Below are 17622 nucleotides of genomic sequence, written 5' to 3'. Positions count from 1 at the left end.
AATGCTGGCATGTGTTCCCTTCTCCCACTGAGTGCTATTTTTATTTGTTTCTAGCTAAAGACTTGTAGGGTTCCTTGGGGTTTGGTTCTGTGACAAGCAGAGCACCTGATGAACTGAAACGCTCAGCGCCCCAAAACGACACTTGCTCTTTGGGAAAAAGTTCATTCCGCATGTTCCCTCCGGGGCAGGAATACCTGGCACCTTTGGCAGAGGTTTTCTTTGAGGGCTTAGCTCCATAGCTCCTCACCACATTTAGTCAACCAGTTCTAGAGCAAAGCAACACAAAAATCCTTTTTTTTTTTCCTTTGTTCCTTTATTTATTTTAATTTTTAAAAAATACTTTAACCTTTAGAAAGCCACATTACTGCCATTCCTTTCTTAGGACGCAGGGTGAGGTCTGTCTGACAGGCACCAACCGCCCTCTCCGGCGCAGGGGGATTGTGCTGCGGAGGAGGTTCTGGCTCTCCAGGCCTTTTCACCAGCTCCAGTGTGTGTCACCTACACTGGGAATGTGAGAAATTACTGAGAACTGAGTTAATGGCAGTGCTTAGACACACAAATCAAATGGGACACTTGCCAAGATGTTAAGAGGTCACAGGCTGGCGGCTGAGAGATAACACAGGCCCGATCAGCTCCAACTTCCCAGATGCAGCAATGTGGCTCGGGAAGGTTTTATCACCGCCTCCAAAGCTATGTGCTTGGAGCAAAACAGATCCTGAAACTGCTCACCTGGTGAAGTGGCGTTTGCTGCAAAAGCCGTGTTGTAGTTCAGTAAAAAACCTGTAATTTGAAAATACCTACTATGAGGTAGTTTAGACGTTTAGATATTTAGAAGTTTAGGTTCTAGAAGTTGAAGTTTAGGTATTTTGAGGTTGGTCTCGGTATTTCTAAATTCCGCCTTTGCCTTGTTTTGTCTTGTATTTGTTTCACTAAACGTGATCCCATGGAAGCATGACTGGAAATCTCTCAGCTGTTGCTTTCAGACTGTTTGCACATGTGTGTATGTATGAAGATGTATGTACGATTTTGCCAAAGCCCACAAAACCTTTCATTACACCATCCTCCCTGCGGGACCAACCCCAGCTTCCTCCCAGTGGGGAAACCTGTGCCCTTCGGCCTGTGCCCAGGGGAGCCCCCAGCCCCTCCCGCAGCTAGACAAGGCCACCGCTATAGACCACCTCTCCCCGGCCATCGCTAGAGGCTTGGCGTACATGGTGCTCCCAGCCCTTCCCAGCAGCCACAGCTTCCCTGGCTGCTCCCACTGAATTCCTGGGAAACGCTAATGATTCCTTTTGAAGAAAAGCTCTTGGACTGGGGGGGCATTAGAGCCAGCACTCCCCGAAGGGCAGCAGCACCCCCGGGACACCTTGTGCATCACAGAAAATTGTGAACGGGGTATCATGACCCTAGTTCCTAATATTTCACATTAAAATGCTTCAGCGTTCGTCCTGCAGTGTTGTTGCAAAAGGCAGCTGAGGTTAGTTGTTGCACTCTCAACACTGTTCTGTTCTTTTCTTTCCTTAAAAAACAGTTCCCTAAACCAACACTTTGAGAAGCACTTGATCTTCTGAAGAGCTGCACACATACCAGGAGCCAATCTTTGCCCTCATTTATTTGCACATTTGACGTGCAAGCTGGGAAAAAGAAACTGCCTTGAAAACACAAGAAACTGCCTTGAAAACACAAGAAACTGTCTTGAAAACACAAGAAACTGTCTTGAAAACTCAAAGCATGCAGACTTTGTTCTGAGATTTATGTGGCTTTTGTTACACGTGTGGTGTGGAAGATTATTTCGGAGCATTTATTATATAGAAACTTTAGAAAAATCCATGCTATTCACCTAATGCATGGTAGCCCTTTGGAAGAGGAGGGATTGTTCTCCCAGTTCTCTTCCATTTTGTTTGGGTTTTTTTGTTGCTGTTTGGAGGTTTTTTACATCTGGCTTTAAAAGTAGAAAAGGGTGGTTTTGCTCACATTTTTTATTCAAACTGCAGAATTTTGATTGGAAGACTGAAAGATCCCCTGAAGAATCTGACTTTTGTAAGTGATCAGGATGGTGCTAAAGACCAATCCCAAATGGACGCTTCCTCCCCAAGAAGCTCACAAATCCATGCAACAGACTTCATCCCTGAGGAGAAGCCCAGAGTGCCTCTGTTTGCAATGTTACCTTGCTTTTCTAGTCTTCAAATTGGGCAAAATCATTCCTTCTTTTACACCACTCAGAAAGGACTGATGGGTTTTAAGCTGTGTCTGCTCCGGGCATAAACCCCAGAAGAGAAGGATTTTTTAGGGGGGAGAGAAGAGGAAGAGCGTTATCCCAGAGGCTGGGGAATGGTACTTCGGGGGCGCTGGGTGGGGGGGGTCAGCGCTGATGGAAAGGATGCCCCGAACGAGTCGGGAGGCTGGGGGGGGACTCCCGGGGTGCGGAGGGGCAGAGAGCCGGGACAGGGCTGGGCAGAGGGAGAGTGCCCCGCGGCGCAGAGGGGCTGGAGGGGACGACTCGGGGTGGGGGGCGGAGAGGATGCTTGGAGGGGGCAGGCGGCCAGGTTGCGGAGAGGGGTGTTGGGGCACAGAGGGCTGGGTGCCGGTGAGCGGGTGCCGGTGGGTGGGTGCCCGGGCGGGTGCCGGTGGCGGAGCGGTGCCGGGGCGGGTGGCGGTGCCGGCACATTCCGGGCAGGCGCACTGGCCGTACTGGCCGCACGGGCCGGCGGCGGCGGGCGGTTGGAGCCCATGGAAGCGGCGGGGCCGCAGCCGGGGCCGGGCCCCGCGGCGGGGCCGCAGCCGGGAACCGAGGAGATCGACATGTCCCTGGGTAGGTCCGGCGGGGCGGGGGGTGGTCCCTGCCCGGCCGGGGGCGGCGGGACGACGGCGCTGGGGGGGCCGGTCCCCGTCCCGGCGCAGGTCCCGGGGGTTGGGTTCGCGTTGTCCGTACAGTTTCGGGGCAGGGGAGCGGGGGCGGCCCCGCGGTGCCCCCGGGGGCCCGCAGCCGGTGTCGGTGGAAGGGGAGCGGGCGGGACGAGGCGAAGAAGAAGCCGGTTTTGGGGGGGGCGGGGAGAGTCACGGCTTCACCCCCATCTCTGGGGCTTTGCACCCCAAAACCTCGGGGGAGCGGCCGGGGCGGCGGGAGGCGCTTACGTAAATGAGGCCTGTGTTGAACTCCAGGTCGGAGGCTCTCCCGGGCCCGCCGGCTATTTATAGCGGCCGGGGCGATGCTCGCCATTCCGCTGGCGCTGGGCTCGGCGGCGGCGCGTAAACAACCGCCCCGGCCCGCGGCCCCCCGCCGCCACCGGCCCTGCCCTGCCCTGCCCTGCCCTGCCCTGTCCCGCGCGGGCGGCAGAGCTTGGGGGACCCCCGTGGGACATCTCGGCTGCGGAGGGGAAAGCCCACTCCCACCTTGTGTTCCTGGGGCAGCTCCCAGCCGAAACCTCCCGTCGCTTCTTCCCGGCAGCGAGCCGCCCGTCAGGAACGGCAGAACATTTTCCACTGCAGCTCAAACTGATCCCTCGGCTGACGCACCCGTATTTTAGCGCTGCCATGAGGATTTACGGCAATAGCGGGCCCCTAATTTTTCGCTTAGTTATTTCCCCATGGTGTTGCACCCCTTTTTCTGTTTGCTGACCTGCGGTGCTCCCTTCGCTTTTGCTCTCCCTTGGTGCTTCTCTCGGTCAGACCCCCTGTGGCCCACCTCCATATCCCATCCGGAACACACCTTACCCGCGGCAGAACAGAGAACTGGAAAACAGGGGCCCTGGTGAAGAACTGCTACTTGGACCGTCAGGTGCTTGTTTCTGCGCTTTCAGATCCATCGGGCCCTGGCTGAGTTAGCAGTTGCTGGAGACTGCAGGAATTACTCTAAAGCTGCCCTGATAGACCTAATTCTTTCCTGGGGGCATAGGGGTACCTTAGGCAACCTCTCAGGATCCCTTCCAGCCTTACGTAGTACTCCATCGTGTTGCTCTGTTAACCCCATCATATTTATGGATGCAAAACACAGAGTAATGACTCATACCCGAACAAAAAAAGATGCTGAGAGGTGACAGAGCAGGCACCTGAGCATTCATCTCCTCTCCGTTCCCAGCGAGCTCTTCCTGGCGCTGGTGATAGCCCACCCTTGGACGCCTGCGCCCACCTCCCTGCAGAGCAGGGATGCTGTCGATATGCTTCAAAGCAGCCTGTGCCCCAAATAGCTTATGTCCCAAAGGCACACTTAGCTGAGAACATTAGCGCATTTGTCCCAAGAACATCACCCAGCCTCTATCCCGGCGTGCGCTCTTCCCGGTAGACTTGATAGCGGAATCACAAAAGCAGTCACGCAGCCCATTCTTACATCCGCTCTCCTTCGCTTTCCCTGGGCTTTGTATTAATTTGGACACAGGAGTTCCTTGATAGAAAATGACAAGTGACAAGCGCTGGAGGTATTATGTGCTGTTAGTGATAATCGCCCATGGAAAGCTAATGGCACTTCTGTGCGTTCACTCCAGTGATTCGTGAAGGAGCTAGAGTAGCCACTGCCTGGGAAAAGGCCTGATTTGGACACTTCTTTCCTCACTAATTTGTTAAAGCATTCTGCTTGGAGCTTAGCAGATGTGGCTGTATTACTCGCTAAATAGTTTAGCAAGGAAGGTTTGAGATTAAAAAAAGAAATTGTTGGAAAATACGAATTAATGAGGAGATGTCCCTTTGCCTTTCCTCTTCATCAGAACAGCTTGAATTAAGAAGATCCCCTTGATTTCAGACCAGCTCCTGAGAACTAAGGGGCTTAGAGCTGTTTCTTGATAGAGCTCTGCATCTAAAAGTAGTTTGTGCTCGGTCCAGATACATCAGCACCCAGTGCTGTCTTTTGGAGAGTTAAAAACAGTTGTTCAGGATGGGCGTGAGCTTTCAAAACCCTGTCAGGTATCCTCTGGGCACTGCAGGTGGACCATCGCCTGCCTTTGTGTCCCTGGTGCTCTCTCTGTGGTGAAGCACGACCGTCCGGCACGGCTCAGGGGATGTGCTGGTTACAGCGGCGGTGCCCAGGGACACACAGCGGCAAAACGTGCATGGGAGAAACTGTGTGTCATCTTCTTGGGGCTACTAATGCAGTTTTAAACCAAAAGTGGCTACATCACAGGGAAAATAATTGATTGTTTCATAGAGGCTAGGCGTCTTGGGAGCTGCATGTGGATGGTGTCTTGCAGAGAAAGTGAGAAGCATCTCGCAGTTCCTGTGAGAGCTCAGCAGTGTACATCTTCAGGGCTGTCTAATAAGAATTTGGGGTGGGGGCAGCCCTGGGACATTGTCAGGACATCGTGGGTCCGTTTTGCTGCATTGAGGCTGTTGTGTGCCCCTTTTGCGGAGGGCAGTGTTGGGGACTCGAAGGTGAGAGGCAGGTGTGCCTGGTCTCTGTGCTGCGGCCGGCTGGGTGCCCTCCCTCCCTCCCATCTGCCGGGTTCCCAAAATACCGTTCTGCTGCTGGCCCTGGGGCAAGCACGGACATCGAATCGGTGTGTTCAACATGAAGCACCAGAGCTGGTTCCTGTGGTGCAGTGCAGACAGGTCTATGCGGGAGAGCCCAGGTTTGGGAGGGGAGAGCAGCATCCTCTGGTGTTTGGGACGTTCTCCCTTGCTTCACCAGACAGCGGTGGGAGGTGAGGGGTTCTTGCTCTGTGGTTGTTACATCCTTATCCAGCTGCTGCTAGGTTAGCTCTATGGAGTAATTAAGCAGGAGCATCTACCCCAGATAGGCAGAAAATCGAGTCGGGTCCTCATGACTGTGAAACTTCAAATACCAAGTGCTGCTGATATTTGTTGTGTGTGTTGCATCTATTTGCTTGCTGGTTTTGAGCCATAGGGGTTTATGGCTTCAAGCATCTCATACCACCGAGGGCTAGAAACTTGCTTTGTTTTTTTTTTCTTTTTAAAGCACTGAGGAAAGACATGCAGGTAGCTGGCTCCAGGGATGGGAAATGAAAGGGAACCATCCTCCAACTGCCTGGTGAACCATGGGTGTTGGCGGGACCATGGTGTCCCCTTTCTTGTCAGCGAGATTCCTTCCCCGCAGCCTTCATGTCGCACCGAGCTCCAGTTCTGGGGGGACATTCATCCCACGTGCCTTTGGGTAATGTGTGAGCAGCGTTTGTGTTGCTGATACCTCAGGGACACGTCCCCTGTGCGGGGCAGTGCCCGTGTCCCAGGGGGAGCCCTTGGAGCGGCCCTCACAGTGTGGGAGCACCCGTGGGTGCTTCTGCCCATCCTCCCCGCTTCGGCCACCTCTCCCGCGGCCCCCCTAGCAGTTTCGACCTTCTCGAGACCCCTTCTGAGCCCAGCGCTGAGCCCCCGGTGCCCCTGCAGACGCGCATTGCCTTCTGCTGGCAGGCAGTCTGCAGGACCGCATCCCTCGGTGGGACGTGGGCCTGGGCTCTCTGTCGTGCACGTGGTGGATACGTGCCGGGGAGCAGCACGCTTTTCAATAATTTGTAGCACTCTAATCTCCAACCGGCAGCAGCTGAGTAAATTGATCCTATTATACTTTCTGAGCTAAGCTTAATCTTTTATTGTCCGGCCAGCCTACCTCCCGGAACCGCAAGCTCCATTTTCGCTGCGGACAATTGCAGGCGCCAAAAGTGGGAATCACCGTTGGTGGAAAGCGGAGGTTTTATGGGTTTCCCCTTTGCCATTTCCATCTAGATGACATCATAAAACGCCACAGGAAAGAGCAAGCGGAGGCCAGCGCCGCGGGGGACGGGCAGCGGCGGCAGGCGAAGGACAGGAGTGCGGCCTACGGGTACGGGCGGCCCCGGTTCCGTGCCTGGATGCAGAGGAATCTGCAAGGTGGGTGAGCGCCCGGGGCGACAAGGCCCGCCATGCTGGAAAACACATCTCTCTAGCAAAATACAGCCCTTAAATCCTTCTCCTGTCTAATTCCTGTGCGCGTATAAGATGTACTCGGGCTCTGAATAGCTTTTCTCTCTGCAACAATGGAATATCAGGGCCCTTTCAGAGCATAAATTCATCTGTTTCTCTCCCTTCCACCCTCTCATGAATTACTAATTCCAAGTGACTTAATATCTATTCTGTATTCCCTTTTGGCTTTGCATATTTTAATTATGCCTCTTCCTAATCCTCTTTTTCCCAGAACACACTTAAATTACCCCTTCAGTAACTGTCTTTGATAGCTCAGTTATTGGAGCTAATTTGTCACTTTTGCCAACCATGCTATTTTTATGATGAGCTTTTTTATAATACTGAGTGATCACACACTAATCTATGTTTGGTTCCGCTAGCTTTTATCTACAAAACCAAAGCGATCTGCTGCACGAAATGCTACCTCTTTCAAAATTTTGCTTCTTTTTTTTTTTTTTTCCAAAAAAAATACCGCTAAATCACTTCATTGAAGATTTTAGTGACATTTTGCAGCAAGGTCTTTGCTGTCTGCCCTCGGAGTGCTGGTGGCACGTCAGGCGGGAGGGATTGCTGGAGGCAATCCTGCTGGTCTCCGATCTGCCTCCCACTCTCATGTTCATGGTCTCCACCATATACTGCCTTACCGAGGATTGTTCTGGTTCAAGACAGAATGATGGTAATTGCCCTTTGCAAATTGATTTTTCTGTCAAAAACACGGGCTTTGCTATTGGAATTGCCGAGGTTGGGAAGGGACCTTTCAGATCATCTAGTCCGAGAGTGTCGATATTCTTTCCACGCTCAAGCGACTACTGCATGCGGAGCCAAATGAATCAAACAAAGTATTTTTTTTTAGCCATTCCTTGGAAAGGAGAACTTTTCTATTCATTTATAGAATTATTTCTGTTAGTCTAAGTGTTTCATAGGTTTTGAGTGAGTCTGAATTCAGCTCTGCCAAGTGCAGAGACCCGCCGTGCTGTGTGATGCTGATGTCAGTAGCAATTTTGGGAAGCTCAGCGCCACTGGGAATTCAGCCCGTAATTCTTCAGGGGCTCATTTTGCTTCGGTCCCTGCTGAAATGCAGCAGTCCCTTCTGGGCTGAGACGTGATAACCGTTATCGAAATGATGATCAGAACAGCCCAGCACTGTAACAACGAAGGATGGAGAAGGGTATTATGCTGATTAAACCAGCAAGAGAATTCGTGCAAGCCAAGTGCTGTTATCCCTCCTGGAATATGGCTTAAACCGTCTCCCCAGTGGGGACAGATGATTTTTAATGACAAGAAATTTGAATTTCAAATCTCCTTGGAAAAAGAGGCTTCTCCATCGGGGCTTCTCGCCAGACTGGTCGTGCTGGGCAGCGGTGCCTCTTGGCCAGCCCAAGGGTGCTCGGCACCAGGCTCAGTGTCTGCCCTGGCGTGGTGGGGGCCTTCCCCAGCCGCTGATGCTGGGGGGCTTCGCTCAAATGTTCTTGCCTTAATAAACATCTGCCAGATGGTTTGCAGAGATGGAGCCTGCCCTGTGTCACACTTGGGGATACACGTGACAGAGGGAGTCCTTGGTCCCCAGCTGGCGCATGCGGGGTGCCCTTGGAGGCTGGTGGCTCCCTTCTTGGCTGTTAGCACTGGCGGAGGCTGCCGGGGAGGCTCGCCGATAGCGACTGACTGACAGGGGCAGGATTTTCTAGTCAGGGCTGCCTTTTGCATGGATCCCTCCCATGGCACCCACGGGATGCCCGGGAGAGGCAGCGGGGCTCGGTCACTCTGCTGCAAAGGAGACGCAGAGCTGTGTTGGTGGCCCGCAGGACAGCCGTCTGGCAAGCAGGCAAGAGAGGGGGGCAGGGCCAGGGTGGGCACTGAAAGGAACAAGAAAGGGAAAAATGCACTGTGGGGACAGAACCAGGAGGAGAGAAACGGGCCACTAAAGGCAGCGAGACCACATCTGGTCACGCAGGCACAAATTGCTAAACTTTTGGTGTTTGTCAGGAGAGGAACATTCGCTCCCCTGCACCTCTGCGCTGAGAGGGCATCGTTTGTGAAGAAAATAACTCCTGGCCCCGCAGAGCTGGTGAACAGCGTGGCATTTTTGTGAGTGCTCCCAACCAGCTCCTCGGCCATCGGGAGCGAAGCTTCACAGGGCTATGCCCTGCTGCCCCTCTGTCTGTGTCCGTCTGTCCGTGCCCTGCTGCCTGTCTGTCCGTGCCCTGCTGCCCCTCTGTCCGTGCCCATCCATCCGTGCCCTGCTGCCCATCCATCCCGGAGACAGAGCGGCTCCCATCATCTTCACCCCTGTTCGGTGTACCCACGGCCGCTGTCACGCCCTGAGGCTGAAGCCTTCATTAATCACTGCGGTGGTGGCCCCTGACAGCGATGTCACCACAGCCTCACAACGCTTCATTTCTAATTGCTCCAAGTCATTATAAAGTGCTGTGATGTAGGAATCAATGGTACGGGATCAATAGCTGCGTCTGACGGCTCTGCGGGTTGTGGCAGGTTCTGCTGCCCTCTGCCACGCGCTGCTGTGTGCCTGAGTTATGCTCGCCTCTGAGCAGGCGTGCTCATTGCCCTGGTACAGCCGCTCGTAAAATGCTTCATTATGGCTACAGAAGTAGTAGTCACGTGGAGTAATTAGGCTTTAATGCGTCGTGTCTCCATCTGACGGAGTGCTTTCCTCTCTCTCGACACTTCGGCGCACTTCAAAATTATAAACAGGCTTAGGGGAAAGCGTTAAATGCAAGACAGGCTGTTGGTGTGTCTGTACCGTGCAGGTATGTGAAACAGCAGCAGAAGGTGCCCCCTTCAGTGTATGCCGTAGGTAAGGATATTTCAAGCTAAAAAAAAAATAGTATATGTATGTGTATAAAAATTATGTTCCAGTCTTCACTCGTCGAGTGCTGTAATGGGGGCACTCAGAGCTATCCCAGGCTGCTGTGGGCTTGGCTTCTGGATGCCGGAGTCACTGGCGTATCTGTATCGAAAGGCTTTTTCCATTTCCCAGTTAATTCGTAGCAATGTGAGCTCTGAAAAGAGACTGACAGGTTTCCTGATGTGAGCGTTCCTGCCGTTACTAGGAGTCATAATTGAGGAAGGCTTTTCTCATCTATATTCTTTCAAATCAAATAATGTGTTTGTCAGTCCTACACATAATAAGAATGTTAGTGAGACATTGGAAAGATAAATTATTTAATATTCTGCCAAATTGATTGTCGGGAATAAATTAATGCGATTCTTGCATCACTATATATATAGATACTCCTGTATCGTATTAAGTTAACCTTGTAATTCATTTGCAAAACTGTAATCATAAATTGAGTTTTGAAGGATGCTAAAATAAGAGTTTATTTTCGTAGGACCTAACCGTTTTAGAAGAGGATTTGGACAACAACAATACAATCGGAGGCAGTTCAGGAATACTGTGCCCGGTCCCAGGAGAAGAGCAGCTGCTGCGTTAAATGGAGTGAGCCCTTTAAATCGGCAGGCGTCGGCTCAGGAGGTAAGGGGGTGAGGAAGGTAGGGCTCTTCCCAAATGTTGTGGAGAAATCTGCTGCATTTTATGGTCCTGGATCACCCCAAAGAACAATCGACATAAAAAATTTACAGGCACCATCTTTTTTATATGCCTGTGCATGGCATTTGCATGCATAGGCGAGTGCAGACACATGTGCATATGAAATAGCAATTTTCCAGTTGCTTTTATAAGCTTCTGACTTGCATAATTTTACTGAATCTATTCCCATGGGTTTTACAGAAAAGTTTTTTTAAAAAAGGTGTTCTTAAAAGATTTGAAAATATTTCCATAAAAGCAAATTCCATGTCACCTCATCTTGCTGTTATAATTTAGAGGAGGTATGTTAAGATTCATCATTATTTGTCCTGCACCCGGAGCATTTTCCAAGGTCCAGTGAAGTCACAGGACAGCCTGCCGTTGGCTTCAGGGGCTGTGGTTCAGAGACATACGTTTCACTAGCAGGTGGGTTTTCCCCCCCGAGACACTGATTCCCACTGCTGTGACAGCCATGGGTCACATTGCCCCACATGCTTCAGTGTAAAATGCATTTATTTTTTTTCATTCATGGCTTTCCCATTTTTCAGTTTAAACGTTTGGGTCTTGTCTCTGCTCAAAAACAGTTTAAAAAAAAGATTGAAATATTTTCATTTGGGTTTTGAGTTATTTTTAAGACTCGGGTGATGGGAAGGAAGGTACGTGTTCGCCATTAAAGTAACTCTTACAGCTTTTCTTCTGGGTGTTGCTAATATTAAACCGGCTTGGTGTAGAAGGTGGAAATCAAGGGTAGATAGTCCTCTGTGACAGGGGCTTGTTTTTTTCCGCACTGATGGAAATCCACTCAGTTAGGAGGTCACGGATGCTCGGTAAGCTTTTAAAAAAACACCGAAGTGGCAAACACGATGGCACATTTAATGGCTATGTCCTGGGGATATGAATAAGAGAGCCCTAAACCGAGCGTGCGTGTGCGTGGCCTGTGGTTATTCCTGAAAATAAAGGCTGTGATGACTCAGATATTGAGTGTGGCTGGGTATTAACAGAAAGTAATAAGCAGTTGCTAGGAGGCATAATTCTACGGTAGCTTCCATTTCGCAGAAATAAACCAAGTGGGAAGAATGTGGAAACACATCTCGGTTAGGGGCAGTAACGGCGGTGGGGGTTGTCCCACAGCAGTAGAGGGACAGTCTGTGGTGGTTTGCGCGAGGGGCTGCAGGAGGACCGGCGCTGCCGAGGGGCCTTGGGATGCACCTCCTGCTTCCCAGCTTGGACCGGGCAATGGACGTGTCCAAGCGAGGGAGAGTCAGTGACCGAAAGGCAGCCTGAGCAAAGCTGTAATGCTTGGCTTGTGCCAGGTTTGCTCTCCGTGGACTGATTTTCTGGGGTATTTCTGCACAATTGGAATGAAACATACTTCCTGGTACTTGTCATTTCATGCCCAGGAACCGAGGCACGCGTACGGGTTGTTGACAACGGTGTGTAAGTGTTGAGACTACAGCGGCACTGCTCAGTGGAAATATTCCCGCCGTGGTTACAAAATACCATGGACGAGGCCAGGTTACAGAATCCCAGACTGGCAGGGGTTGGAAGGGATCTTTGGAGACTATCTAGTCCAACCCCCTGCCAGAGCAGTGTCACCCAGAGCCGCTTTTAATAGATTTAGGGAGGAATTGTTTTCCCATTGAGAAAATAACAAAGGAGGGGGGAGGGAAGCGCTTGCAGAGCAGGGTTGTTCTGTTGCAAAGAAAAAATGTTTGGGAGTGAGAAGAAGGGGAATGTGGAGCCGCGCGGGGGGCTGAGCCCCCTTTGAGGCGGGGAGGGGGGGGCGGCAGGGTCAGCCATCCGCACCGGCACTTGGCAGCTGGATGTCCCCCGGCACAGAGCCAAAGAAAATGCTGGATACAGGCGGTGGGTGTTCGGTCGTCGGGGGAGGAGGGAGGCGAGGTGGTGGCGCGGGTGGCAGCGGCTGAGCTCTTGCTGCTCTTTCAGGGCGACAAGAACAACGACGCTTTCGCCAAAAGAGGTGGCGGCAGCAGCAACGGGCAGCCCGAGGGACGGCGACGGCCACCCCCAGGCCCCAGGAGATTCCGAGCAGCTGCTGCCAGCACCCAGGCCCCAGGGAGAAGGTAAGACCTTGGGTAAACCTGGGCTTCTTTGGTTTTCAGTGACTCCCTGTGCAGCTCCTGGGGCTCTGCTCTCGGTTGGTGCCAGCTGGGAGCGGCTGCAGCCCAGCGCTCCTGCAGCGTGAGAAAAACACCTCTGGGCACATTAGGAAAGCACCTGTGAATAACGCGACCTCCTGCTGATAGTTAGTAATTCAGGTATTAGATCTGTCATTTTTATTTTAGGAAGCGTGGAAAATGTCAACTTTGTATTTTTATTAAACTCTGTCAACTTTGTGGAAAACTTTAGAAGGGTGAAGTAGCATTTATTTTCCTGAAGGCAGGAAATACAGACGCCAGCAGTAAGGGACAGGCAGGGCGAGGGAGCGTGTCCCGGAGAGGGGCCGCAGGAGCAGCTGCTGCACCCACGAGCCGTGCCGAGGGCGGCCCCGCTGCCCGTCCCGTCGTGCTCCTCGTGTTCTCCCAGCTCCAAGGCAGGCGCCGTTGCAATCCCGTCTTTCCCTGCTCTGAGTAGAGCAGGGGCTGAATGACCTCCAGAGGTCCCTTCTGACCACATTTTTTTCTGTGGTTTTCTTCCATGATTTTATTATTATTTTTGAATGGGCAGAGTTCAGAACAAACACAAGCTGTTGTTTCATTTGAGCAGAAAAACGAGTTCCTCTGAAATCCTTTGCTGGCAGAAAAACCTGTTGGGCTGAGCTTGGGAGCACACAGCCTCATTTGCTTCTCATGCTGCTTTTTAATACCGCACCGGGTTCAGTATTTCAGCATTAAACTTCAGGTGAGACCTGGCATCCTATTCACCGATGCCCTTTTCTCTCTCCTCCTCTTCCAGCAGGCCTTTCCGGCTGAACCGAGGACCAGCCTTCCAGCAGAAGCGAATGCCGCAGCAGTTCTCCAAAGCCAATTTTCAGAGAGGGGTCAGTATCGAGACATTTTTTCTGCAGCCTGCTGCTGCTGACAAGTCTTGGGTTTTAGCAGCCTTTGCCCCGTTGTATCTTTGCTTCTAAAAGTAACTTTAACAGTGAATATATTCCTAGGAAAGTATTTGCAGGACAGGCAATTTTTAATGCAGCTTAATCTAGCAGCTGGCAGGTAAAACCCGGGCAGGTGGTAGAAGTCAACCTTGCAGCTTGTACAGCGGCACAAGCCGGGCAAAGTAAAGCCACCCCGTACACATTGCTGTGCCGGCAGGAGACCCAAACTTAGCAAATTTCTTGACAACATGCAAGGAAAGAGCTCTTCAGATACGCCAAATGAAATACTGGGAAAGGAATCACTGTTTCTGAGATCTCTGAGATCTAATTCTTTAAGTCTTTTTTTTTTTTTTTTTTTTTTAAATATATTTCACAGCAGATGGATGCTCATGGAGAAGGGAAACCGCCGAGGATGCGAAGGTAATTGGTGAACAAAGGCACGCTGCAAACACGACGTGCTCTTTCACGCTGGAATCGAAGCTGGATGCATCTCCCTGTCCCGGCAGGTGGCAAGTGAAGCCAAGCCCCGGAGCAGTTCTGACGGTTTCTGTGGCTAATCCCCAGGCGGGCCAGACTGGCGCGTAAGTAAATGAGGTGATTTGTTCAGATGGGAGCCCTACAAAAGCCATTGCAAATCCCTTTAGCGTTATTGCAGCTTTCCGTCTTCTATAATGAGCGCGCAGTGAATGGTTCAGACCCAAAATGGTTAGCAAATGATGTCTCGTTCCCTTCCCGGCCTATCTGAAAGGAGATGGTAATTACCCTGTGGCTCGTTTGTTATCCAGAGTAAGGAGAAACGGGAGGAGGTGGCAGCGGGAGGTGTCAGGCTGGTTGTGCTTGCGGTGGGGTGTCACAGGGGCAATGCCATGTGCCCCAAAGCAACACGGTGGGCTGGCTGTGCCGGAGCAGCGCAGCAGCTGGAAGGGGACAGTGTCACCCTGGGGCTGAGCCAGGGCGGGGGAAGCACCTGGCGAAGGGCAGAGTGAGGGGTGGGTGGGCGTAGAGGGCACCCTGTGATAGCCCTGACGGGACGCAGCCCCCTGCGTTGGGACTCCACGCAGCAGCTCTCCTGGCACCCTTTGGGCTCAGCCAGGCTGCCGGGAGATGTGCGGTGGGACGTGTGGGGCATGCGGGCGTCTCCTTGACGCCTTGCTGGTTCGCAGATGATGGGAAGGGAGCTGCCTCAGCCTCCTGAGTGACTGCAGGTCTGTGCTTTCCCCAGGCCCGGATCCAAGCGCCCGTTCCTGCGAAGCCGGAGGCCCCCACCACCACCAGCCAAGCCCCAGCCCAAGGGGGTGCTGCTGAGGTTCAACTTCCGCGCAATGGCCAACCAGGTAGAGGGTTGTCGACGGGACAGGCGGCGCCTGGCACCCTCCAGCAGCCCTGCCACCGAGCTCTTCACATCGCGCTCGGGGGTTTGGGGCTGCCGGTTGGGTTTGTCTGGCATAACCCGGGAGGAAAGTCCTGTAGCCACGTTGGCTAGGTCGCTCACACAACTGAAGGCACCCGAGAAGACTGTTCAGCAGCTACAGACTCAGCCCAGTTTTCCCCACTCTGTTGGCCCCTCTTGGCCTGTCCATGTGCTTGCTCAGAGCAGGGAGATGCTGCTTGTGAGCGGTCCCGGACGGGGGGGACCGTCTCAGTGTTGGTGCACCCCACTCCTCAGAGACACACAGCACTTCTGGGCTTTGCTTTCTCTTTGCTTGGGTGACCTTCCCAGTGCCACATTTTACGCTGAAGTATGTCCCGAGAGCCCTGGCCAGGTTGGAAATCCTGCTCCACCTTCTTCATTGCCGGCATTTCTTGTCTGGACGGTTTGGTTTTACTTGATGCCTTGCGCTCAAATGCCATCTGCTTGCTCCTGCTCTTGCCGAGGACGCCCGGTGTTTTGGGGCTGGGCACTGCTTGGAGGTTTTCCAGCCGCACACAGTCTGTTGAGCTCCTTGTCTCCGTGTGCTGAGTGGTTTAATTGACTAACCGGCTGTGAAGCACCGTCCTGACTGATGGGCTCTAATCAATACCCTGCTGCAAGTTCAGCCGTGCTTTGCCACGAGACACGGGACTGACTCGCTCTCCCTTTCCCCCGCAGACCAGCCTGACGCTGGATGAGAGGTTCTCTGGTCTGAGGAATAAGAGGCGCTTTACAGCAGCCAGGAGCGCCAGACGGACGGTCACCATGCCTTAGCACCGCGTGCTCCTCGCAGGGACTGCCCGAAACAGTCCAGGCCCCATAATGGGCAGCTCAATAAAACTCGATAGATTTCCTCTGAGATAGCTGATTTGGCACCGTGCCGTCTTCTTCCTTACACGCAGAACGAGTGAGCGACCGAGGGCAGGGACGAGGCAGGACGTGAGTCGTGGCTGGAGTGCAGGGCAGGTGGGACGTGAGTGGGGTGGTGGAGGGGGATGAGCGGAGGTGGATTTGCTGGAGGCTCTGCAGGGGGATGGCACCAGACCTGTCCCCCCCGCCAGCCCGCCCTGCCCTTCCTGGGGGTGACGCCTGCAGGAGGGAGGGGGGACCAGCTCTGGGCCCTACCCCTGGAGCCTTCCCTGCCTGGTCCCACGGGTGGGAGGGGGTTGAGGATGCTGTGCCTGCCTGCATTGAGACACAGCAGGGAGAGATGTGCAGGGTAGAGAGACCTGTCCCACGGTGTCAGCAGCGGGGATGCTCCAGCTGCCCGCGACCCCCAGCATCCCCCCAGCTGCCCCATGTGCCATGCCTGCCTGCATCCCTGCGCGGGGGTTTGCCGCGTGGGACTTCTCCATCCCGAAAACATCTCCTTCTGCCCCGATAGTCCGACCTGAGCACCTTGCATTTCTCTTTGGTTTGCCGTGCTGTTCTGTCTGCTGCTGCTGGCCCGGTTGCAGGGACATGCCATGCCGTGCCATGCCGTGCCATGCCGCCAGAGTGACTGTCCCTGGCGCAGAGCACAGACGGGCTGCCCCAGCCCAAATTGGGTTTCCCAGTGCTGCAGTAGGATTTCAGATTAGGTTTTCGGCTTGCGTTAGGGATTTCCTGGGTGCAGCTTCAGTCAAGCTCAAAGCACCAACATAATCCAACTAGCGGCTGTGGGAGGGGGGCCAGGCTCTGCAGCAGCCCAAGAAAGATTGGCTGAGGTTAATGAGCTGGGTCTCGTTGACTGTTAATGAAGCCCTGCGCCAGCCGTGGGTCACCACTCCCTTCTCCACCCGCTGCTGCAGCCCAGCACCGACGGCGCCGGACTCGGCCTGTCGCTGGGCTCCAGGCTGCACTTACTGAAGCAAATATTGGGTAGGCTGCTTCATGTTTGACACCGCGCGTCTTTAACAAGGGACTGGACTCGGCGCTGGTTTTATAGGGACGTGTGAAATGTTGTTAGTTGACGAAGCGGTGATGTACGAGTCCAATGCACTGAATAAAAAACTAACTTGTCAAACGTCACCTCTGGTTATTTCCCTTCCTTCGGCAGGTTTTTGGCGCAAGTTGAGCCTCTCGTGCGGGGCACGGCGTGTGTGGCCACACAGGCGCCTTGGGGCGGCCGCGGTCCCTGTCGGTGTCCCCTGGGGTGGGGGGACACTGGCCTGGCTGAGCGGGCAGTTTGCTGCTCCAAAGCAGTGGGAGGTTTTCAAGAGGTATTCAGTAAAATCTTTGCTGTGATCTCTTTTGCCTTTGATGTTATCGGCAAAATTGTCAGAGCAGACCCGGCGCCCAGTGTGTCCAAAGTGAAACGAATGCAAACGGACTGCCACAGTGATGAACCCTTTCATGCAAATCATCCAGATGTCATGGAAGACAAACAAGAAACACTGTCACAGATAGCAATATCTCTGATTTCAGTTGCACTTTCGCTATAAATATTGACAAAAGGTGATAGACTCGCTAAGAAAACCCAATCACTTCTTAAACCAGGTTGGAAGGGGACGGAGCCATTCAGCCCTGAAGGAGCAGCTGAGCGTGCAGCATCCCCTCGGCGTTGGGAACACGCCCTAATATTCATCTCCAAATGGATGTTTTTCAGCAGTTCTATTTTTTTTTAAGTACTCCTTAAATTAAAATTGACGGCTCAATGATAAAAGCTATGCTTTTTTTTTCTAGCTTGATTCCCCCACAGGGCTGGGTGACTTTGCTTGCAGTGAGAGGTGTAAGTGACAGGCTTTG

The 17622-nt window shown here is 53.0% G+C and overlaps 1 protein-coding gene across 4 annotated transcripts; it reads left to right on the top strand.

Moving 5' to 3' along the window:
- The first annotated feature begins 2677 nt into the window (after positions 1-2677).
- LOC128915146 (UAP56-interacting factor-like) lies at positions 2678-15754 on the top strand. 4 transcript variants are annotated; one of them, XM_054215069.1, is made up of 9 exons: positions 2678-2812; positions 6670-6813; positions 10233-10375; positions 12374-12510; positions 13346-13427; positions 13864-13904; positions 13991-14065; positions 14707-14818; positions 15574-15754. In XM_054215069.1, the coding sequence occupies exons 1-9, from the start codon at positions 2731-2733 to the stop codon at positions 15667-15669; spliced, it is 912 nt and encodes a 303-aa protein (XP_054071044.1). In that variant the 5' UTR covers positions 2678-2730; the 3' UTR covers positions 15670-15754. The 4 variants fall into 4 exon arrangements, with proteins under 4 accessions (XP_054071044.1, XP_054071043.1, XP_054071042.1 ...); XM_054215068.1 differs by having other exon boundaries at positions 13861-13904; XM_054215067.1 differs by having other exon boundaries at positions 13343-13427.
- Positions 15755-17622: the final 1868 nt, after the last annotated feature.

The sequence above is a fragment of the Rissa tridactyla genome, chromosome 9 (assembly GCF_028500815.1).
Source record: "Rissa tridactyla isolate bRisTri1 chromosome 9, bRisTri1.patW.cur.20221130, whole genome shotgun sequence".
Classification (NCBI taxonomy): domain Eukaryota; kingdom Metazoa; phylum Chordata; class Aves; order Charadriiformes; family Laridae; genus Rissa; species Rissa tridactyla.
This window is presented reverse-complemented; position numbering and strand designations above follow the sequence as displayed.